At 44.6% G+C, this 25,143-nt stretch overlaps 1 protein-coding gene across 3 annotated transcripts in view; it reads right to left on the reverse strand.

Annotated features, from left to right (window-relative positions):
• Positions 1-25,143, reverse strand: part of LOC144670498 (nuclear RNA export factor 1-like) — a 75,005-nt gene that overhangs the window by 12,092 nt on the left and 37,770 nt on the right. For all 3 annotated transcript variants that reach the window (XM_078532997.1, XM_078532995.1, XM_078532994.1), the window contains 12 exons: positions 24,490-24,573; positions 21,622-21,726; positions 20,577-20,657; positions 18,835-18,904; positions 17,934-18,022; positions 17,468-17,575; positions 13,944-14,053; positions 10,576-10,612; positions 10,077-10,145; positions 7,160-7,215; positions 4,709-4,816; positions 3,577-3,635 (listed from right to left, as the gene is read on the reverse strand). In XM_078532997.1, coding sequence (XP_078389123.1) covers positions 3,577-3,635; positions 4,709-4,816; positions 7,160-7,215; positions 10,077-10,145; positions 10,576-10,612; positions 13,944-14,053; positions 17,468-17,575; positions 17,934-18,022; positions 18,835-18,904; positions 20,577-20,657; positions 21,622-21,726; positions 24,490-24,573 — 976 coding nt within the window. The remainder of the gene's footprint in view (positions 1-3,576; positions 3,636-4,708; positions 4,817-7,159; positions 7,216-10,076; positions 10,146-10,575; positions 10,613-13,943; positions 14,054-17,467; positions 17,576-17,933; positions 18,023-18,834; positions 18,905-20,576; positions 20,658-21,621; positions 21,727-24,489; positions 24,574-25,143) is intronic.

Below are 25,143 nucleotides of genomic sequence, written 5' to 3' on the forward strand. Positions count from 1 at the left end.
TTCTGGATGTCACTCTTTAAGAACTATTTTTGCTCTTGCTATTTCAAGCACCTCTTCATTTGTCTTACATGGAATTTTTAGCATAGGTCCGAGCATCCACATTTCAAAGGCCTCGATTTTCTGCCATGGATATTTATTGTCCAGGTTACTGAGGCACAGGAAACTCTTTCGAGTTATCAACAGTCACAGATTGCAACTCTTTCGAGTACAATCACAGTTCTTGGTTTCCGGGAGTGGGACATGAACCCACAACCCTCTGATTCAAAGGCGAGGGTGCTATGAACTGAGCCACAGCTGACACCTCTGAGGCACAGGAAAGCGGACAGAATGCAGCATCGTATGAGTTTCTTTTTTTTTGTTACAAGCTGAGTTTTCTTGTTGCTAACAAATCCTTCATATTTACAAAATTACACCTGGCTATCTCTATCCTCCCAGCTTCTACACCACATCTACCATCTTCTGTTATCATTTGATCTAATGGAGAAAATGTATCTACTTGTGCAGCATGAACCCATCCACTTCAATCTTCACTCCAGTTTCTTCTGGTGTATTCCTTCTAACTACTATTGCTTTTGTCTTTCTGGTGGTTCATATTCAATCCATATTCTAAACCCAACACCTGGATATTCTTGCTGTAGTACCATGGCCAGGAGAGCACTCGGTACTGCTGGTGAGAGCACCAATCTGAACAGCGTTGTTAGAAAGGCTGCGGGGAGACTTGTTAGTGAGACGAACCACTGCACAGCCTGGCTGCGGGCAGGCAGGCAAAGCAGTTTGCAGAGCGTTTCGAAACCATTCAATCAAATGTTTATTGGCTTTTCAGATACAAGTCTGAAGGACTTTGCCCCAGTTGCTCTGCATGGTGAAGCCGCTAGGTTACATTATATGAGGGATTGGCTGGAAAAGACTTGCCAAGTCCTCTACAAGGTTTTTATTTCTAAAAGGAGCAGTGGTAGTGCAGGTGCCAGTGGAACAAGGGGCTGTGGGTAGAACAGTTGCCAGTGGAATCAGGGGCCGTGGGTGGAGTGGGTGCCAGTAGAAGAGGGGGAGCCCATGGAAAAAAAGGGGAGTTGCCAACAGAGGGTAGGGGCGCCAGCGGCACTGAGTGGGGAGCAGGGGCTGTGGATAGAGTGGATGCCAGTAAAGCGGGCAACAGTGGAATGGGTGCCAGAGGAGCGATGAGTCATGGGTAGAGGATGCGCTAACAGGGGTGGGAGGTTGTCACTAGATAGGTGCCAGAGGAGCAAGAGGCCCTGGGTGGTGTGGAAGCCAGAGAAACGAAAGGCCATGGATAGTGTGTGCGCCAGAGGAGCAAGAGGCCGTGGGCGGAATGGGTGCCAGAGGAGCAAGGGGCACTGGGTAAAGTGGGTGCAGAGGAGCAAGGGGCACTGGGTAAAGTGGGTGCAGAGGAGCAGGGGGCACTGGGTAAAGTGGGTGCAGAGGAGCAGGGGGCACTGGGTAAAGTGGGTGCAGATGAGCAGGGGGCACTGGGTAAAGTGGGTGCAGATGAGCAGGGGGCCCTGGGTAAAGTGGGTGCAGAGGAGCAGGGGGCACTGGGTAAAGTGGGTGCAGATGAGCAGGGGGCACTGGGTAAAGTGGGTGCAGAGGAGCAGGGGGCACTGGGTAAAGTGGGTGCAGAGGAGCAGGGGGCACTGGGTAAAGTGGGTGCAGATGAGCAGGGGGCCCTGGATAAAGTGGGTGCAGAGGAGCAGGGGGCACTGGGTAAAGTGGGTGCAGAGGAGCAGGGGGCACTGGGTAAAGTGGGTGCAGATGAGCAGGGGGCCCTGGGTAAAGTGGGTGCAGAGGAGATGGGGGCACTAGGTGGAGTGATGAGCTGTGAAAGAAAGGGGTAGCAACGTTCCATTTCTCTTTTTACCTACTTCTCCATCCCAGCATAATGTCATTGACCTCTCGCTCAGATGCAGTTCAAGAGGCACTGCTATCCTCTACTATTCTAATGTCAATGCAGCCAATTTATAATCCTCCTCTTCTACCTCTTTCAAGGCTGGCTGGGATGGCTGCCTCTACCCCATCCGTTGGTCTTCTCAATCTGACCTCCTGGGAATCTCTTTCCTCCACAACTACTGGCAGCAGAATTTCCAGCCGCCTGCCTTGAAGAACTCCCTCCCTAAATCCCTCGGCCTCCCTCCTCTCTCCCCCTTCTTCTTAAAAACGTCAAATCCCTTCTTTCCACTCAAGTCATCAGACGCTCCTAAACTCTCCCAGGTTCAGTATTCTCATTCTCTCACTATTACTTTGTAAAGTGCATTGGTATATCTTGCATATTGAGGGCACTGTCCAAGTGCAAGTTGCTGCAGGCTATTCAGCTGTGCAGGGGTGCACGTGGAATCTGATCCGACCTTTATCCCACACACACACACACACACTGCTCACTAGATAGCCGAACGGAAACTAGGCTAGCTCTCACTTCCCTACACCAGATGTAGAACATCCCTGCCCAAGAGGTCAACAGGCATCAAACCTGGGACCTTTCTACCCTGTAAAACGCAGCGAGGAAGCACAAATAACAAAATCAGTTGCCTCAATGGTGCAGTCTTGAGCTATACAGCCCGTGCAGTGAGGCTAGATCCCTGGGCTGTATGGAGTTAGCCGTTAGCCTATTCAGGGGCGCTTACCATCAGCCTCACTGCACCACAACAAGGAGGCAGAGAAAACAAGTCACGCGAGTTCTCCTTTCTCATCACTGTCAGAGGCCCTGAGTGCAAAGCAGCTTTTGGGATACCAGATAAGGGAAGGATTGAGATATCCTAATTGCAGAAGAACATTCACACGAGGACAGTCACTCCGGTGAGGTTCCAGTTAGCTGGAAGCAGTCAGAGTCAGCGTTTTCCAGGGAGCCAGAGTGAAGAGAAAGAAAAAAAAAACGGAGACGTTTTCAACTTTTTCCTTATCAAAGGGCAGATTATTCTATCTTGGGTAGAAAAGGCAGATAAGATTGCCCTTAATAGAGTACAAATATATCCTGTAAGGCACGGATTCCAGCAAAAACAATGCAACATTTCAAAAATACACAGAGGCTGGGTTTGGAAAGTGGTGCGAGATACAGCAGTTAATATGGAACTCAGTGGGTACAAGTGAACGGACATGCTATACAATAGGCATTTGCATCCTTGTGCTGGACTTTATTATCTGCTGCCCTGATAACCTAGGTGCTTTGAGGCTGAATGACTCATAAAAAGAAGAAATCAAACATTGAAAGAAGACGTGATGCAAAGTTAACCTTCATTTTTTTTTTACTTAACTGTTCTTTTGTTTATAACTCCGTTCCTACATGAGCCACATGATCAGTCTAAACCAGAACTTCTGCCTGATTCAAAAAAGGGCCATTGTTAATCCTCTTTTAAAAAAAAAACCACTCAATAGCTCGTGTCATCTGTGCCTGACGCGAGAGGAATTTTCCACTATTTAAAACCGCCAATCAAAATGGATTCGAAGCTGAGAAAATTCCTTGGGCACTAATTGATTTGTGTTTCGCATCTCACAGCAGCCAGGATAGAGCACTTCTCACAGGCACCCGCGTGTTTGAGATACAAAGGAAATTAGCATTTCACTTACTTGGATCCTTCAGTCTCCTGACATTTCTACTCTCCTTGAAATACTCTCCCAGACTGCTCCTGTTTGGACACAACACATTCTTTTGAGGACTCGAGCGCAGCTCATTAAAGATGGGACAATAGTTGCCCCAACTTCTCTTCTTGGCAACACCATAGTGGAAATGTGTGTGCAGAAGACAACTGCATGTTTAAAATACAGCCACTCCTTCATTCGAGAATCTTTACGTTCCCCTTTAAGCTCCGTTTGCTGCAGTAGTGCACACTAGGTTTTGTGGATATCTTCTACATGAGCAACGGGGGGGTTCTGTCCCACATATGTACGAACCCTTCTTTAGACGCCCAACCCTACAGTGTTGGGCCGGGACAGGCAGTCTTACTGTTCCACCATCAGTACCCAACTGATTGTGGGGTTCTGACGACACTCCTGGGTGGCTGAGAAGAACCAGTGTTCATGGCCGTAACATGATGTGGTTAAGTTCAGTGACCTGTCACATGACCCCAGATAGGTTCCTCAATTGGCAGGCACACCAATGCACAGCACGCGGTTCCTTCCCCTACCAACCAACATGTCACATTCTGCCCAGCTGAAGGATGTAGCTTTACAAGGCCTTAATCTCTGGTTTCTGAAGCTGTGGAAATGTGAGTTAAAATCTGATAATTGGATAAATTCGCTGAACTATTTCCTGAGAAAGAGAAGGCGCCAGGCTTGAAGGGCTGATCGTTAATCACACTTTGCAGAAACTGGCTGACCAATGGATGTCCAGAGGCAGCTCACTTTCTGGTTGTTACCTCCCCACCTCCCTGTCCCCCTCCTTCCGATGTGGGGGTGCTCACCCCACTTCTTCCCGTGTGAGGGGTTCATGGCCCTCTTCTGCCCCCCAAAAGGGCCAGTGCCATTGTTCCCCCTTCCCCGACCCTACTTGGCAACGTCTATCCTCTGTCTCTCTATCACTCCTTCACTACCCTGCTTCCTCATGTCAGGAGATGCTTGGTCTTTGCTTGACCCCTGCCTAGGATTCCTCCCCCCTGCCGCCCCAACCACCACCACCACAGCATGGGTCAGCACTATGTACATTAAGGGTTCAGCCCCATATCACACTCAGAGAAAAATGCTTTGCCTGAAGGTAACAAACCTGGCAGGGTTCTGTGGAGAAAAGGGAATACTCAGCGAGCAGCAGGCTGTATCGTGGTAGGCGTCCAGCAGCCCTTGCCTGTCTGTCGAATCGTAAACTGAATAGTACCTGCAAAAGCAAGGAGGAGGAAATCAGGGGGAGGGAACAAAGGCCTTTCTTTCCCTTGGTCAGTCAACTCGGGTTGGGAAGGGTAAAGCTTTGGGTTAGGACCGAGGTTGCAGGCCTTAGTTGTTACCCAAAAGCAACAGTGAACAGTTCACACTATTTACTGCCTCTCCCGTTTCTTGATGTAAAATGAGGTGCTAAATTAATGTGAAGCATGAGGGTGGTCCCGTCTGCAGATTGCTTTGCACCAGGAACTTGACAGACTTTTTACATTGACAGACTAATCAACCGTAATAAGCTCTGAAGCATGGAAAGATCCTTGGTGGACTTCAAACCATGTTTATCATTCAAAGGTGTACAAATCCAAAGACTAATTTGAAAAAAAACATCCTCTCTTCCTCTGGGAACATTTAATCCCCTTCAATACATTTACTCCCACGAGAGGGGAGGACAGACTATCTGCTGAGGTCTTTGCTATCACGCGGGTGACCACACATCTAGCTTTGAACTATTCTTTTGGCCAGCGGCTGCTCAGTAATTCTCCAAATCACAAACCTGGTTTTTGACCTCTCTATTTATGGTGACTTCTGCTTTTCTTTTTAAAATAAAAGGACTGCCACGCCCCCTAGTTTTGGATCATGAACCTGCAAGCACACAGCACCTTTAGTGTTGCGAAAGCATCCCAAAAAAGCTTCATAGGTTCACTGGAAAACTAAATTTGACACTGCGGAATATGAGGAGGCATTGGGACAGATGACCAAAAGCTTGGACAAAGTAGGAAGTTTTAAGGAATCTCTTGAAGGAAGGGAGGTCCGAGGTTGGAGAGGTTTAAAGGAGGGAATTTCACAGTTTACAGCCCGGGAAGCAAAGGCACAGCTGCCAAGTAGGGCTGCTAATCCTCCAGAATTAACCTGGAGTCTCCAAGAATTGAAGATCAAACCAAGACACTGCTGTGTGCAACCCTGGAGAAAAATCATCAGGACAATGAAAAATACTTTCTCCCCCCCCCTCCATTTTCTTTGAGCATTTCTCTTTACCAGATATAAAAATATTGAAAATGGGATTTTAAAAAAAAAAGGCTGTTTGGCTAACAGTCCAATTCGATAATGGGTCTTTTTGCTTTCCAATTGGCGTAGGAAGGCAGTGCAACACAAGGATGGATGTGTTGGCTGACTAATGGCTGGAGCGTAGGGGACTAGTCATGTGATGTCAGCTCCAGGAATACATGTAACCACAGTTGACAGCCCTGCCGCCAAGGGCGGAGTGATTAAAATGGAGGTCGCACATGTTGCCAGAATTGAAGGAGCACAGAGATCTCAGAGGTTTACAAGAGGAGGTTACAGAGATAAAGGGGAAGCAGCCAACGCGGTCGATGTGCACAAGCATGATGCATGATGGCACTTGGAGCAAGTTGAGATGTGGTCAGCAGAGTTTTGGATGAGCTCAAATCTTTGAAGGGTGGAAGGTGGGAGGCCAACTAGGAGAGTGTTGGAATAGGCAAGTCTAGAGCTAGTAGAGGCATGGATGAGTGTTTCAGCAGCCACTGTATTGAGGCAGGGGCAGGATTCGGCACAGTTACGGAGGTGGAAGCAGACAGGGACTGGGCAAAATGTGACGAGCTGTGATTTAGTTGGTGCCACATTGTAAATGACCACTGGATATGGCTAAAATGCAAGCTGGGATGTTCAGGCCTTTATCTCAGGAGCCTTAGCTGAAGGAAGGAAACCTCAATGCAGGAGTTGGCAGCGTGAAACTGGGTCAGCAACACCCAGAGCACATCATTGGGATGAAATGGGGCTACACTTTGGTTTGGAAAAATCAAAATAGACATTGTAAAAGGGTCAGATGGACAAAAAACCTTGCACAGAAAGCAGAACAAAAGATAATGCAACCACAAAGTACAGACATAGGGATAAGCTGTTTCTTAGCCTAGGTAGTTTTAAATTTCAGGTTACTATCGAGTTTTTTTTAATCACAACTTTCCGCTGCTTGTGCTTAAATCTTATTCTGAGATTAAAGCGGAACTTTTTCAATCCAACTTTTAATGTACCATTCCACCCAGTTCAATCAGAGATTCACTGCTTAAAGCAACAACTGGCCTGAAATTGGTAGAAGGAACAGGACTCTAAACATCGCTGAAGAAGAGTCAAACGGACTCGAAACGTTAACTCTTTTTCTCTTCCCACAGATGCTGCCAGACCTGCTGAGCTTTTTTTCCCCCAGCATTTCCTGTTTTTATGTTCAAACTCGAAACTTATTTGGCACTAAAAAACTTCTGATGAATGCTCCTATTTATTAATGATCAAAGTTTACCGCATCTACATATCGGAGTCCGTGGGTACTTACTGCTGAATGAATCGTGTTACAAGCACCTTGATTTCATCTGTACCAAAGTAACTAGCCTGTTAAAGGAAAATAAATAGCAGCTTAAAGACCACATCGACACTTTGCCTAGCACTAATAATCACCAAGACTCTTTCATAACTGACACCTTGCTTGAAAAAGAACTTGCATGAACATATGAACACTTTATATTTGTAGCAAGGTGCTTTACAATCCACGGATTGCCCCTGAAAGGCACAGTTGTGGAGGCAAATAAGGTAATAAACTTGCACACAGTACAATTATACAAACAACAAATGAATGATTGATTTGTTTGTTGGTGCTGGCATTGTTTGAGGGAAGAATGTTGACCAGGACACTGGGAAAACTAAGTCTCTGAGATGGCAGACATTTTATCTGAAAGACTGCCGTACCAACAGAGCTCTCCCAGCACCGCCCCCAACAGCGCTCCCACCACCCCCACCCCGGCACCGCCCCCAACAGCACCCCCCTCCCCCGGCACCGCCCCCAACAGTGCTCCCACCACCCCCCCCCCCCGGTACTGCCCCCAATAGCGCTCCCCCCACCCCCCGGCACCGCCCCCAACAGCATGTCCCTGGCACCGCCCCCAATAGCGTGTCCCTGGCACCGCCCCCAACAGCACCCCCCTCTCTCGGCACCACCCCCAAACAGCGCTCCCCCCACACCCCGGCACCACCCCCAACAGCGCTCCCCCCACCCCCCAGCACCACCCCCAATAGCGTGTCCCTGGCACCGCCCCCAACAGCGCCCCCCTCCCCCACACTGCACTCCCCCCCCCGGCACCGCCCCCAACAGCGCTCCCCTGCTCCTGTTTCAGCAGTGCCACGAGATCTTTTACGCCGCGTAAGGCAGGATTTTGGATTAATATCGCATCCGAAAGACGACACCTGACAGTGCAGCACTCCCTCCGTGTTATACTGAAGTGTCAGTGTCGCTTTTCTGCTTTGGAGTGGGGTTCGAGCTCTGGCTTCTATGAAAACCCAGTGCATTTCCACCAGGCACAGGGCTAATGGAAGATCTTACAGAAAAACATCGAAAATAGGTACAACCACTTAGCATTTATCTTCCACTTATGTAAACTGTTTCAAATGAACTTAACCACTCTGCTCCAAAGCCCCTTTGTCTCCTTTTTTTCATCATCAACCTAGCAATTCAATCTTAAAAACTGACAGTTTTTGCCTCCAACACCAGCTCTGGAAGTCAATACCACAGCCTAGAGTTTTTCCTGCCCTCTGTTCCAAATCTCTTCCACCTGTCAATATAAAATAAAGGGTACAATTCTAAAGGGGGTGCAGGAGCAGGGGGACCTGGAGGTATATGAGCATAAATCATTGAAGGTGGCAGTGTAGATTGAGAAAGCGGCTAATAAAGAATATAGGACCCTGGGCTTTATAAATAGGAGCATCAAATACAAAAGCAAGGAAGTTATGATAGACCTGAATAAAACACTGGCTCGGCCTCAACTGGACTAGTGTGCCCAGTTGTGGGATGGTAGTATAGTGGTAACTAGCAGTCCAGAGGCCCGGTCTAATGCTCCAGAGTCACGAGTTCAAATCCCGCCATGGCAACTGGGAGAATTTAAATTCAATTAAATTTAATTAATTAAAATTGGAATAAAATGCTAGTCTCATTAATAACGATCATACCACCACCAGATTGTTATAAAAACCCATCTGGTTCACTAATGTCTTTCAGGGCAGGAAATCTGCTGTCCTTACCCGGTCTGGCCTACATGTGACTCCAGACCCACAGCAATGTGGTTAACTCTCAACTGCCCTTTGAAATAGCCTAGAAACCAGCTTAGGTGTACATGGCTTGCCACCAACTTCTCAAGGGTAAACAAGGAATGGATAATAAATGCTGGCCATGCCAGTGATGCTCACATCCCAGGAATGAATAAAACAATAGAAGCTCTGGGCACCTCAGTTTCAGGGAGGATGTGAAGGCTTTAGAGAGTGCACAAAGATTTACAAGAATAGTTCCAGGAACGAGGAGCTTCAGTTACACGGATAGATAAGAGAATCTGGGGCTGTCCTCCCCGGAGAAGAGATTGATAAAGGAGTTTTGATAGAGGCATTCAAAATCACGAGGATCTGGACAGAGTAGATAAAGGGAAACTGTTCCCATTGGTGGAAGGGTCGAGAACGAGGGGACAGTGATTTTAAGGTGATTGGCAAAAGAATTAACAGTGTCATAGTGAGCGGTTAAGATCTGGAACGCACTGCCCGAGTGTGTGGTGGAAGCAGATTCAGACGGATCTCAAAAGGGAATTGGATAAGCAACTGAAGAGAAAAAATTTGCAGGGCTCCAGGGGAAAGGCAGGAGTGTGGGACTCGTTGAGTTGCTCTTGCAGAGAGCCAGCACGGGCACAATGGGTCGAATGGCCTTCTTCGGTGCTATAACTATTCTATGATTCGACGATCTAAGGTCCCTTAACCACTGGAAACAAACTGCTTCCGTCTACCCCCGGAACATTCTTTCATAATTTTGAAGGCTTCTTTCATATCACCATGCAGTCTTTATTATTCTAATAAGACACCGATTTAAGTCTTTATTCATATTTGTATTTCCTCAGGCCTGGCAGCATCCTAATGAATCTGCATGGTATCTTTTCAAAAGCTTGAATATCATTCCTAGGCTGTGGGATGCAAAACTGCACATGGTACTCTGAGGCCTCATTAAACAGGCTCAAGCACTGCCTCTTGTCCTTTATGTACTATACCCATGGATAAAATCTGCAATTCCATTATCAACTTGCTTCACCAGATGTGACGCCTTTAATGCTGTAAATCCGTATCCCCAAATCTCCCTGATTTTCTACAACAGAATCTACTTCAGCAGAAGGTAACCAGTAACATGCACCATCTATCTCTAGCAAAGCAGTCTGTTCATAGCTTACCTTGCACGAAGGAAGTGTGGTTGGTGTCTCAACGTCAAAGGAAATTGGAGGAGGGAGATCATGGCCGTCCTAGGGGTAGGAAGCCAGGCAAGAATCAGGAAATGCCAAGGTAGCAGCCCAACCCAGCGCCATGCACTTTAAATATCTCCTTTCATTGCCAACCCACCCAAAGCTAAACAAAAAAATTAACAGCTTTGACACTGGCTTTGGTAAAATGGGCCCAAGATCGTTTCTATGCAAGCTGTGATCCCGCAACTACTGCATCTAATTACAGTCCAACGTTTCTAAATTGGAATCAACAGTGCAAGCAGCTGAAGTATAAATAACAGAGTAAAAGCTCAATCTGGACATAAAAATTAGCCCATATATTACAGCAAAATCCTTCAGGGTGTGACCACCCCCCCAACCCTACCAACTTTACACTCCAATTTGCACCTGACTCTCGGGAATACTTTAAGCCCTGCGTTAGTCTTGAGAAACCCTTGAGTGATGTACTTACCAGTCTGAGTAACTTTGGAAATTTTTCCCTGACAGCACTGTCAAACATTGCAAAGAGGGAGAGGGGTGAAACAAACAAAAAGTAACAGCGTGAGAAAACTTCCATGGATGCATGACCAACAAGTGGCCCGCAATCAAAACCCTTCTCCTCCCCTCAACCCCCACGAGCTGCAAACGCCCAAATGACTTAACTAAAACAGAACCAGTATGTTTATCAAACCTTTACTGAATCAATCAGACCATAAAGGTTCATTTCCCAGCCAAGAAAGACTCTTCAACTAGTTTCACAACCAGGAAAGGCACCTCAACAATAGGCAGAATCTATTTATTTTGATTTCTCAGAAGTCATGCTAACCATGCCCAACACAGGAAGTGGGGGGGTGGGGGTGCGGTTTATGGAGAATGCACCTTAGTCAAATGAATCTACTTTAATCTGTCTAGTTAATGCTGGGCTCACTCCGTGTTGAGAATAGGATGAAAAATAACCGCCAAAATAACAAAGATTTAAAAATATGGACCAATGCGCCCTTTAAAGCTGTAAGGGGCACCTGATTTTTCAGGAAGCTGTTTATTATAGTTAAATTAAAGGCCATTTGAACTGTTGAGGGTCTCTTGCGCTTAAGGCCTAAAATCACTTTCCACTTCCATGTATAAAGCTTTGCCCTTGCCTGGCATTCTGTAAAGGGAACACCCCAGTCAACTGTTGCTTGTTTGAAGGTAATGCCGTCAGTCTTCCAAACAGCAGATCTCAGACAGTTCTTTTGGGTTGTCCATTCACCTCTGGAGTGCGTTTTCCCCAGGCAGCGTTTAGCCAGTGGACTTTTTTTGTTAAAAAAAATGCTGTTTTGGCATCACTACTTTCCACAACAATTTGAGCAACAGTACAATTCCCTTTTGAGGAAAGCTGCCATGGGGATGTGCACTAGCCTGCATTTGGAGTCTGCATTGTTCCGATCAGAATGCTGATTTTACTGCTTCACAGCAGCAGGTTGCATGTGATGGAGCTCAGGGTGCACGTTTCAGAGCAGGAGTCCATAGGGTCTAGGGTGTGTTTTTTGGAAATGATTCTGTTGCTTTTGGTTTGGGCACCCGTCATAATTATATATAATTCTCTTGAATGCATCATCTACAAAAATCAGGATGTTTTAAAGTACTGAAAATATTATGAATTGTTTTTATAGTAACAATAAAGCCTATCGTAACAATAAGCTTTTTGTTGATCTATTTAGGCCATATTAAAAATAATTCCAAAAGCTTGAATCCACCTGGCAATCTGCAGTATATTATTGATGTAAATTACTCCTGGGAGCTGGGAAATAAAGAGTCTTTGCACACACACACACACACACACACACACACACACTTGCAAACTTTCAGAGTGAACAGGGAATTTACCTTCCATTTCATCACCGCACCACACATTGTTTGCTACATTGAATCCCACTATTTTCATTTGGTTCTGGACACGTAGTGTAACAAACTCCCTGTTTTTTTTTAAACAAGTGCAAGGAATAATTCAATTGTACAAGCAATCTCAGCGATGGGCAATTTGTGACAGCTTGGAGCAATTTCACCCGTAATCACAAACCCCATTCCAGTTGCTGCAACGAACGAAGGGCCTGAAATTCATTCACTTAAGCAAAATGAAGGCACATCAAACTGTCTTGGGAGTCATCAGCTCGGGTGAAGCTAAGTCTTGGATGTTATTTCTTTACTTTTCAAAGTTTGAAATACAGCCTTATTTGGCCAACTAAAAGCAACACTGCCCTCAATCTCACGCATATTCAGTTTCCGTTTACTTACCGATCTATCACTCACCTGCACAGAGGCGACATTTAACAGGATCAATGTTGGGAAAAGAGATACCAACACTCTGGTTAGTTGGGATTGGGTGGGGAGAAGGATTATACCAATGTGATATCACGGAGGTGCTAATTACCAACTTTGCCCAAATTATTATTGCACATCGGGAGTGAACAATTAAAAATTAATGATTGGTTGGCGAATCTAGATTTTAAAAAAAACCTACAAGAAAGGCCTGAATAAGGAACAGAGCAACAGAACAAGGAAAAAGGTAATGAAAGAGTGAGAGAACAAGAACAAAGACAAAGCGAGAGAACAAGGAAAAAGGTAGTGAAAGAGGAATGAGGGTAGAATGAAGGACTGTTGTCCAAAATACATCTAAATAACTACCCATTTTAACATTGGCCATATTAAATTTTATTGAAATGTTTTATTATAAAAGCAACTGATGTTTTGTGCCAAATTATTTGTGGTATGCCTCAATGAGCTCTTCTGGCTTGCATAAGGCAGATTTGTTTTTAAGTTGTCTCCAAAGAAACTATGTTTAAGCATGCCCACAAACTTAGGTACTCGGCTTTGTCAAGAAGACAAGGTTCAATGCAACAAACTGTGCAATATTCCTCCCATCAAATTGCTTTGCCAGCTCGTCACGCTGTTTCCCAAGTCACACATAAAAGCCAGGAATCTGCCAAAGCCACATGACCACACGCCACAATTCTGAAGGCCAATGCACGGCTGTGCCTGTCTTAGGTTGTTCCTCTCCTGAGGAATCTTACCCGTCACTGGCTAACCAGCCTTCTTCACTGGCCAATAGGAAAAGAAAGTGTGGCCCCACTTCACAGGTGCAAGGACCGACACAGGCGATGGTTCAAGTCTTCTTTTTCTCAAATTTGTCGACATGCAACTGCTTGCAACTCAAACTCTTTGAGGCAAAGTTACAGTAGAGTTGGTTTATCTGTGTAATCATTGGCTTTTGGGATCATTCAAGGCTTCTTAGGAATGCACGATATTTGCTCTGAGACTTTTGGGTAAACAACTGCTTCACGAGTCTTGAGGGACATTGCATTTTGCAACCTCTTTAACTACAACACAAAACACTTCAATTTACCTATTGCAAATTTGAACAGGAAACAAAAACATGCTTCTGGGGTGCCTTTGGACTGCAGTCCCCACATTCTGAGCACCGACAGGAGGACAATTTGAGATTAATCCACAATCTTTCACCACTAACAAGACTTAGGTCTACAGGATTTTGGAAAAGTTGTTAAAAACGGAAAACACTTGTTTTCTTTTTTAAAAAAAAGTTCTTAACAGTTTGAACACCAGACCCATTGGGGGAACGTAACCAACTAGGTTACGCACTTATCCATGAAACGCCAATCACACATCTAAATTAATGGCTACTGTAAACGCCAAAATCTCCCAGAATTACTGAAATTCCATGTAAAGGAAAATAGTGAGAAAATTAAATTACTTTTAAATGGAAGTAAGTTAGGGAAAAATATATTGCGTGCCATTTGTGAGGCTTCCTGGAATAAAACCGAAGCAAGGGGTCCTTCCACTGACCTGACATATGTAGCCTGATCCCGGAAGCTGTCACAAAGAGGGTTTCCATCCAACCATAGCTCTTCCAGCTTGAAGCCTTTTATTTTGTCCAGATCCCTTTCGGATTTGAGCTGAATAGAGATTTATTTGGCATTGTTCTTTTAGGTGAGCACAATGATTTAATCTGTACTTTTAAAAAAAACGCTAACTATGCTTCTAAGCACGGCACTCAAATACCTGTCCTACCTAGGTGCTTGAAATTTCTTCGATTTGAGAACATATTCCGAGGGTCAATAAACCTGTTCTACCGCAGGATAGACAATGCATGTTTCTCAATCAAAAATACTTTCCTGAAGTAAACAACTCTATTGTTCCACCATGCACAGCAATAGCAAAGACATGAATTACATCAATGAATTCTCCTGGAAATGCTGTGTCTGATAAATGCACGGCTGCATTCAGGAAAAACAGTGTATATATCTTGTAGAGCACACTTAGAAAAACTTCCAATATCTTTTTTCTATCAGTCTCTGGAGTTTCAGCAACCCGGGTCACTAAAATAACTGCAAATAAAAGGCAATGGTTAAAACCAGCAGTAAAGTACTGAACTTCAAAACCAACAGGGTATGTTTGAGGATCGGGAATTTAGACCATAAAGTTGAGATGCAGGAGACTGACCAAGTGTAACTTAGTAGCATAAGTCCAACACTGCTTTATTACAAATTAAAGTGGATACATATTATTAACCCATCACGCTAGGAAAATACTCTGGAACTGAGATTTACTCCTTCCCACCCGCTACTTCGACTCCCGCTGAGATAAATCTCCAGTGTTGGCGATCTAAGCTTGCATAGCCCAGGTGGGCCACTCCGCTTGCATCTGCCTGAATAGTACTGGCAGACCATTCCATTAGTTATCACAACCAGCCAAGCACACACACGCACATTCTGTCCAGAGTCACTGGAGAGCAGTTAGGTTTTCCACCTTTCAAGGGACACGAAGGTCAATTGTAGAGCCCCAACTGCTTTAAGAGACTGCGGAGATCAGATAGCTCAGAATAGACCAGAGAACAAAGCTGCCATTCTGCTGTCAGTGTGGGTCAGTTACAAACTGCACTAACCCTCAGGAAGCAGCTCTGCTGCATATTTTACTTCAGTTGGTGGCTCACCTTTTGTGAAGCAGCTACACATGCCTCATCAGCCTAAGCCAGAGGTTCCCAAACTGGGAAGGGCACCCAACTTTAGGGAGTGGGGTGAGAAGGTGCTAGTTATGGTGGGCGGGGAGGAGGACGACAACAGGCTGGGATGAGAGAAAAGCTCACAAGCCCGCCCGCCTGAAGCCTGATGATTTAATCTGTATTTTTAAAAAAAACCCTACTTAAGCTTCTAAGCATGGCATTCAAATACCTGTCCTACCTACGTGCCCTCATGTCCTCAGTGTGCCTCCTCTTACTGACACTGTGAGCAGCCCTCAGCCCAGCCATCACCAGCTGAATGCAAGAGAGTTTGAGTGTGCTACTTGGCAGGGCAGACTAGATTTTAGTCAGCACTCTGAATGGTACTCAAATCCACAGCAGTTGGACAATAGCATTAAGTTGTACACAAAGGGCTAGTCTTTTTTAATAAAAGGAAGTTTTTGTAATGTGGTATACCAATAAACAAAAAGTGAAGAACTTATATTGGGTGTATTTTAAAAAAGCTTGGATTTTCTAATTGGTGTTATATAATACTGGATTTTTATGCTGATATTACAGTAATTGCCATAAAGTGCAGGCTAACATTCAGCGTTAAGCTTAATGCTAATCATTCTAATTGCTGGTTCTATAAAGAGGGGTTCTGATGGCGAGCCATTTTGTAATACATAACTTTCCAAAGGCTGCAGAAGTTACAAATTAATTGTAGTCTATGTCTGCAACATCCAAGTTCTGAAATATTTGAAGGGCGGTGATCTGATTTAAGTTGCTGACCGTACCTGTGACTGTGATTTTGATATTTTCCACTTTTACATTCCTTGATTTCCTTCTGTTTTTGGTATCATTATTTTCTTTTCCATGCTCCTTCTGCTGTGCAGCTATTTTCTTGCCCAAATCCAGGAGGAGCAAACCACGGCGCCTTCAAAGCCAACTTTGGTCATTTTATCCCATCAATAATAGGCTGTGTCGTGCAGTTGCGCTCCCTTTCACAGTTTTTGTTTGCATCATTCATGGGGTGTGGGCATCACTGGCTACGACAGCATTTATTGCCTGTCCCAGTTTCAATTAAAGTTGTGTCCATTGCGCCAAGTAGCATGTAAAAGTGAGTTTAAAATATTGCCTTCCTCCAGCTCTTCACGGAGCAGCGTTGACGACCAAGAAGGGCCAAAGTGCAGGTAATTATACACCGAGGGCAACGCTGACCCAGGTTTCATTCTGATTTCACACTTCCGCAGTCCTTCGCAACAATTTGCCACCAGAGTTCAATGAGAATTTCTGTGGAGAGATTTTCAAAGCAGGGCACTCGGGAGAAGGGAGCCATCTTCTGGATTTAAAGTAGGCGTTGGTCATTCTAGTAAACAAAATTACAAAAATGTAGCTGCCAAGTTTTTGCTGGGCTAATTGGCAGGCGTGCCCGACAGGCTCAATGAGTTTACAGTTCAAAGCCTACAAAGAAGGGTTAATATGTTCATTGGAGAAACAAAAAAGTACAATTCTGCCCAAAAGAACCTTTCGCTGTTGAGCAGAAATGTGCTACATTCATGACATTGTCTTCTGTCATTACGGACTATGAAACTATAAGGCTTAGAAGTTTTAAGATTTAATGCTGGATGCCACTGTACCTGATTCGCACAAAATTCAACCAATGCTTTTCTCCCGAAAGAGGGGCTAATAATTTGGAGGACCCTGGTCGAGGTTGAAATCAGTTTTCAGAAGACGCTGTAGTAAAGGCCGAGATTCAATCCGATCCAAGTTTGCTGTCGACTCTTCCCAGGACAGTTTTAAAGTCAGGCCTCTTGGTCAATTCCAGCTCTCAGTTCGAACAGGTTGCTGTGAGTTGTCTCAAAGTGCCGTCGCGATACCTGCTCCCTCTGCCCCAGCGTGCCCGATGATGCCAGTTGTTTCTTCCTTGCTGATTTACATCAAAAACGTATCACAGGCTCCTTGAACATAGGGTGCCTGAAGCCCGTCGAAATCAAAGAGATTCGACAAAATGTGCACCAGCAGCGAACTGGCTCATCTGACTCACTGAGACAAATGGGCCATTAAGCCACCTTTTACATTTGAGTTTATTCAGCGGTATGGTAGCGATGCTACGCTGTTTCTCTGTCATGAGCTGTAGGTTACATTAGACAAAAAATAAAATCCTCCCGGTCTATCCAAAATAAAGATACTGTTCCTGACAAAGATGGAGGGGACACGAATCGATGAAGAGGGGTGGGAGGGAGGGGTTTAACAGTCAGCAGTAAATGTTCAGGAACTTCTGCTCTAGTTAGTCTACAAAGGACAATTGTGACCAGCCATACAAGATGTGTAGCTAAGCTCTTCATCATTACTGCAAACTGGCACTCACCTCATTTCTGGAAAGATTCAATATTTTCAAACTGGGAGCTTTGGTAATCAGGTCTGCTAGGTCATCCAGCCTGTACAGTCGGTTATTGCCCAGGTTGAGAGAGAGCAACTGTAAAACACGAGTTAAAATGCCAGTTTGCAAACATCCAAGAGACGATGAGATGCTAGCAGCATTCTGATTAAGAGGGCTGACAGGCATCTGCATCGCTTGTAAAAAGACACCACTTCAATGAAACAACCAGCAGTGGCCTGTTGGTTCTGTACTACAAGATACGACAGGGGTACTAGACGTCCTTGTTAAACAGTTACAAACGCTGCTAGGCTTACAAGGTACATAAAGCTGCAAAGAGCTGCTTCGCAGGGCTTGCAAATAACAGAACTCGGCTACTTAAATCTTCCCAGCACAATAGAAAATATGAAGATAAACACCACTCCTCTCAGAATGTACACCTCTGCACCCTACATACCTCTGGAATGTTTTCTTCTATTATTTTGACAACTGTGTTCATGGAGTTCCTTCTGTTTAACACCACTTCGATATTCTGGGAGATAAGGTCTGAACAACCAAACAGAAAAGTTGCTAAGAATCAGAAGCAGTATTTATTACTGATCTACGGTCAATGTGCGATAGATAAAGTGAACTGAGCCCCCAGTTTAACAGGGCCCACTCTGAGCATCCACCACCCAGTCCATGCTGTGGCACCAACTCCTAGTCTCTGCTGGGTTAACCGATCTCAGCCTCCACAGCAATGGTGGTTCAACCAGCAGTCCTCAGTTTCCTAGTCGAATGCCTTTGAATACTGAGGGTAGGTGGGTCTGATGGCAGGCAGGCATGTTTGGCGGGCTGGGAGAATGCACTCTCGTCTCCTCCTGACCCATAAGCAATGCTGTCAAAGTACCTACCTTTTCCAAGAAATATTCCTACACTTCCTTTAGCTGCTGGGTACCCTGAGGCCTAGAAAACCCAGCTGGCCAGGGATAAACCTGGAATGTGGGTTAAGTATGAAGCACACAGCCCTCTTGCAATATTTAAATGACCAAATAGTCACCTGGGAGAGAGTTGTTTAGTCATGTCCATGAAACCTGGCAAGTTGGAGTCATGTCTAAGATTTTTTAAATGGTAACAGCCCATCTATTTTTATGCGGGTTAAAGTTATCCCACACGTATCTAGTTTCACATATGAAGGAACTGTAATCCAGGAATTGTCAACACTGGGTGAAGACTGGAAGGTGAGAGGCAGAGGGAAAAAAACTGGGTGGATTTCAACTGCAACTTATGTCGATTTTTCCTAATTATCTAAGATGGCACGAAGTCACCAAACATGAAACCCTCAAACAGATGAAGTAGAACAAACCCCAAATCCATACCTGGGTCACTGCGTATGCTGTTTAAGTCAAGGGCCTGCTGTGATCCATCGTAACGCTTACTCATACACTGCTACAAAATAAAGAGTGATGGTTTAAGTGAAATGAAGGAGCTGTCACAGTTATTTGCTAAATGACGGCTTTTCCCTTAGTCCAGTTTTTGCCTAATTAAGTGACACCAGAAGCTTCCGCACATCAGCCAGGAGTTGATTTCCAGCTCTGGCTGAGTCAGAAAGCATATGTGGCAAGTGCTTTTCCCTCCAAAGGTGTCATTCTTGACTAAGCAACACTGCTCCTGCCTCTGCATCAGAAAGTCATAGGTCCCCTGTGTCACTGTAGAAATGAATCGATAATCTAAGGTAACACTCCAGTGCAGTAATGTGGGACAAGGCGTTGTCAGAGGTAACTCAGTAGGTCTGGCAGCATCGGTGGAGAGCAAAACAGGGTTGACGTTTCGAGTCTGTATGACTCTTCAGAAGTCATACGGATTTGAAACGTTAATGCTATTTCTCTCTCCACTGATGTTGTCGGACCCGCTGAGTTTTTCCAGCATTTTCTGTTTCAGATTTCCAGCATCCACAGTATTTTGCCTTTCCATTACGTTGACAGAGGTGCTGCCTTTTGGATGAGATGCTAATCTTCCCTCTCGAATACATCAACAGGCACTGTGCCACAAAGGGAAGTTAAGCTGGTAAGTTTTTGTGGTGTCTTGCCGCTATACATCCCTCAACCAAATACAAATCTGTCATTCCCCTCCATACAGTGACCAACCTCCATCACTGTTGCTTATGTAAAAATTAGCTACCACAATTGTCTATAAAACATTCATACTTAGACTGTTACAACTGCATTTAAAGTTCAAAATGTTCAAAAATAGAGCAATGCTTCCAATAGAAACTGTGTTTGTTTTGTAAACTTGCATTGATCAGCAACAACCCGACCAGTTTCTAGCAAGAGCAGAAATGTATTTTTAAACAAAAATCTGAGAGAATTTCACCTTTCAATGACTTCATGTAAATGTTACATAGAAATCGGAGTAAGGCAATCAACCCTCAAACCTATTCTGCAATTAGGTCGTTAGTCGTTTGGTAGTCCAGAACTTGAGTATTACTGAGGGAGAGAAAAGAGAGGCATTTTTGTCAAAACTTTTCGTTTTGCACTCATCAGGCCAATTTGCAAGAATACCAAATGTAAAGGGAACAACAATTTATACCGTATGAGGAGGGTGTTGATTGGTTGGCAAGTGGACTCTGAGTGCAAGACGAAAAGCCGCAACAAAAAAGTCTCTTTTTCAGCAATAATTAGTTCATTGCTAAATATTTTTATTTTTTGCAAATTATCTTATATGTGTCCTCTGGCTACTGACCCACTTGTGAATGGAAACAGTTTCTCCCTAGCTATCGAAACCCCTTATGACTTTGAACGCTTCTATTAACATCTCCCCTTAAACTTCGGTGCTCTAAGGGGAACAATCCCAGCTTCTCCAGGCTTCCATGTAACTGAACTCCCACATTCCTGGTGCCATTCCAGCAAAACCCCTTTGCACCCTTCTCCAGCGCCTCTGGAGCCTTCCTAAAGTGCGGTGCCCAGAATTCAACACAATGCTGGGGCAGAGGGCTAAGCAGTGATTTCTCATGTTTGAGCATGACTTCTTTATCACATCACTTACAGATTTCCCCATTTGTTGGTAATGTCATACGGTGATACACTGCAAATCATGTGCGGATTCCTCAGCATTCCCTTACCTTTATGTGCTCGATTTCCTCTAATTTGAGCTCATTTGAAATGGAAGATGGTGGCGCCGAGGGGCTTATTATGATTGTCACCTGCAGAAAAAAGAAAATATTTCTTCACACCAATCAATTTTAGGAGTTTGAAGTGCAGTGCAGGCTTGCAATGGCAATGTAAATGAAAAATAACGCGCGCTCTAAATGACATCAAGGATTTAAAGGACAAAAACAAATTACTTGAGGGAGCATTGAAACAGATTGGAGCCTGAAAGCGGGTCCTCCCTAAGTGTGCTGAGCGAGTTCATCTCAGCCACGGCAGGAGGTGAGAAGCTGCACATGGCTTCAAGAACACAAGAAACAGGAGCAAAAGTAGACCATTCAGCCCGTCAAGCCTGCTCCCATCATTCAACACAATCATGGCCGATTTTGGGCTTCAACTCCATTTTCCTGCCCGCCCCCCATATCCCTTAGACCCCAAAAATCTGTCTATCCCACAGCCTTAAATGTGTTCAACAATGGACTATCCACAAACTTCTGGGGTAGAGAATTCCAAAGATTCGCAACCCCTTTGAGTGAAGTAGTTTCTCCTCATCTCAGTCTTGAATGATTGGCCCCTTATCCTGAGACTGGGTCCCCGTGTTTTAGGTTCCCCGACCAGCGGAAACAATCTCTCAGCGTCTACCCTATCAAGCCCCTTTAGGGTGCTCAGCTAGAAGAAAAGGCAGCCATTGTTTCTGCTCCTCATCGCCGTCCAGCGGTGTAGTTGTGGGCAGGACTGAACATGGCTGTGCTGACCTCTACTAGTGGACTAGCCTGACACAACTGCTTGGACTCGGAAAGGTGAAACCGCACCCTAGTGGGAATAATCGGCTTCTGAGGGGAAGGTGCTCAAATTCAGTGCCAAATCTTGGGCTTTGCTACTGTGGGTCCACAACAAGAGGTTAGGATCTGCCAAGCTCAGTTCAGAGAACAGAACAAGCTTGCTTCTGTTCAGTTCGAAGGGATTGCCTTTTAAACAGGGGTACAACACATTACACCATTCTTACTGTCAGAAACATACCCGGTACAAATCTTTGTCAACAATTCTTCTTGATAGCTGTTTTAAAGCATTTGCAGTCGTAGAATCTTCAACATAGAACACTGCTTTATTACCGTCATAGTGGAACTGCGGAAAGAAAAGATTCAATTACTGTCGGCTAGTAGCATGGGGGAATTCAGGCAGATTGCTGTCCTGTGACTGGTGCTGAAAAGTGAGCATAGGCTGGATATTATGGGCCTCAGAGTTGATTTCTATGGATTTTGCCTCGTTGTTTAAAGCAATTTAATCAGATACATCAGCATCTGGCTAGCATCAGCAACTGGTGGATAAAGGGAACACCCGTGCTTATGTAACATTTGCAAGGCATGATTTTAATTTGGCATTACCCAGCTGAACAGAGAATTCTGAAAGCAACCACTCTGCCAATATAAACACACTGATTTTTAAACCGAGTGAAGTGACCATTTCCACTGAGCTCAGTTCAGCGGTACACGGGTGACTGATCAGTCCTGAGAAATAAACTACAGGATGGTCGTCTGCTCACACCAGTGGTCGTCAGGCTTACAAGTAATTTTTCCCAAACTACATGGACCGAGTTTAAAATTCATTTATTCACTTCTTTTTCTGATAGGGTTTACTTTACATGAGGGGGGAAAGGGGGAGAGAGCAAGCCACAACATAATGGAGAGCTTTTATCGGCAACAATCAGAACACTTCTAGCCTGACAATTCAGAAACAGAGCTGAGGTGGTATTTTCGGTGTAAGTGTCAAGTCAGGGATCAGCAGCCATTTGTGCCTGAAGAGCCTTTTTTAAAAAAAATGTTGAAAAATAACAAGTATTGGGAGCTGCAAGATGAAAATTCAGCATTTCCAAACCAAATGGCCAAGTGTCTCTGGTAGAACGCACAATTTGCATACTGAATAAATAAAATGCACAGATCGAAGTTACGTACTGAATGCATTGAAAAAGAAAGGTCAAAATTAAAATAGACCTAACTCTGAATTAAAAGCAGAAAATGCTGGAAAAGCTCAGCAGATCTGGCAGCACGTGTGCAGTATTTTGCTTTTAACTTTGATTTAACACTTTTTGGCTTTTTTTTTACAAAACTAGAATTTTGACAGTAAAGCCATCTTTAAAACAAGCTTCAACTTAAGGTATGTATAATTAAAGCGATTTTTAAGCTATTGCTTCTCATAATGAAAAAAAAATAGTTTCTAATAGAACATTCGGAATAGTTTATCATCTTGGACATATTAGAAACAATGGTTTGCAACCATAAACCCTGTTCCTCGAACCAAAGCCATTACCTCTAACCACCGCTGGACCACTCGAACAGGTTTATTGAGAGCACAGTGAGGTTTTCCTTTAAAGTAATAATTTGAAACCGTCAAGTGCAGCGTATTGATTCGCCTTCTATCCCCACAATAAAGATACAGCTCTTACTTTCCTTAACTTAATTTTATTTCACTTTCCAGCTTTTTCTTCACGCGATCCAACGAGAAAAGCCTGGGAGCCGCAATTAGGATATTAAAAAGCAGCCCAGGGCTTTACAGGTTAAGTAAACCAAAGGCACACCAAACACACGCTGCAGAAACAGTTTTGTCCAGTAGCGCTAGCACCACCATGTTAGATTAAACCATTTTACTCCCTAATGTGAACATTTGGCCGATCGCTCAACTCGTATTTCCCTCTCGCCAATATACAGATGTGCAACTTTATAGAAATCATGGAAATTATTACGCAGAAGGAGGCAGCTCAGCCTACCATGCTGATACTAGCTCATTAGCACTTAGCTAGTCTTATTTCCAGCCTTTGCACCTACCCTTTACAGGAACATAAGAAATAGGGGCTGGAGTAAGTTATTCAGCCCCTCAAGCCTGCATCACCATTAAATAAGATCATGCACTGTCCCTTAGTGTTCAAAAATCTATTCAACTGTTGAACCTATTCGAGGGTTGAGCGTCCACAACCCTCCGGGGTAGAGAATTCCAAAGATTCACAACCCTCCCAGTGAAGAAATTTCTCCTCACCTCGGTCCGGGTTGGCCAAACCCTTATCCCGAGACTGTGACCACCCCCCCACAAACCCCCGGCCACCCAACCCCGTTTCTGGTCCCTCCAACCAGGGGAACAGCCTCCCAGCATCAATCCATAAAATCTATCAAGCCCCTTAAAGAGCTTTATATGCTCCAATGAAATCACCTCTTATTCTTCTAAACTTTGGGGAACATATGGCTCATCTGCTCAAGAGCATTTTAGTAGGAATTCAAATTCTGATCCCCTGTCCACCCCCAACCATCCCTATTGTTGATCCTATTAATGTTGGAAGGAAGGTAGAGCTCAGTTATTCAATTTGCGGCTATCCAATTAAGTTGCCCCCAAAGGGGTACTTTTATTGTGTAGTGCTGTTTTATCCTTCTATTTTTATCAGCACCAGAGTGGAAGGTAGATCAATGAATCTCAGCCCAATATCCAGCTAACTGGGTTACACACATAACACAGTGACAAGTGTTAACCAGCTGATGCTACGTAAATTATTCAACAGGCAAACAGTCTGCACCACTCACACTAAACTCAGGACATGCTACCCACCCCTCATCTGACGACACTGACACGTGCTAAGATACCATGTGCAGTGGATTCCGACAGTCTGCTCATCCTCCTTAAGAATCAGGGTAATTGGGTCTATGTTCTGTCCCAAGTTCCAAGCCACCCAGCTTCCGGCAGCAATAACTGAGCAGCGGTCGGGAGCAGAAATTGCGTATCGCCCAGTCTTACGTCTGCCTTTTAAAGGTAGCGAATCGATCTGAGAAAAATCTAACTTTACTGACACTATTTTTTTTGACAGTCCAGCTTGTCCTACACAATCACAGGTGCCATCATTCCTACCTGAACAGGAGTAAAGGGGACACTGCAGATATTATGTAAGCTTGACATAAGCCAGGACTTTTCGTATTTCTTTCCAAAGGGAATCTGATGAGAGAACAAAAAAATATTTAACCATTAGTCATGCCCAACATTTAACTTTACAAACTCCATTTTCAAATTAGCATTTACCTGCTTAAATATAATTGTAAAATGGCACAAAGTCAGATTGCTATATGATGCCAAGGTTTAAACTCTACTTAAGGCATCAACTAATTAAATGTGGAATGGATACAGTAAGGTAATGAGACAGTTTTCTGGTGGCTGGATGGGTAAATGCATACCACAATGGTGCATGCCATGGATAAATTATATGCACAAAGGTACCCAGTTTCACCCCTGGTCTGTCCTGCAATAGCTGGATCCACAGCATGGGGTGCAACAGTGAATCACAAGTTTTGGGGTGAGGGGGTCCGGGGAGGGGGGGGAGGGGGGAATCATGCAGGAACCCCATTCCTGATCATTGCTGAGCGGTTCATACTTCAAACTTCCCATGTGCGAATGTGATGTCAGAACAGGATCAGGCTGAAATAAAAAGGCTACTGACTGACTGACTGGGCTTGCGCATCATTTCAATTCAGTCTCACGATCTGGGCATCACTGACGAGCCTGCCATTT

The sequence above is a fragment of the Cetorhinus maximus genome, chromosome 31 (assembly GCF_964194155.1).
Source record: "Cetorhinus maximus chromosome 31, sCetMax3.hap1.1, whole genome shotgun sequence".
Taxonomy (NCBI): domain Eukaryota; kingdom Metazoa; phylum Chordata; class Chondrichthyes; order Lamniformes; family Cetorhinidae; genus Cetorhinus; species Cetorhinus maximus.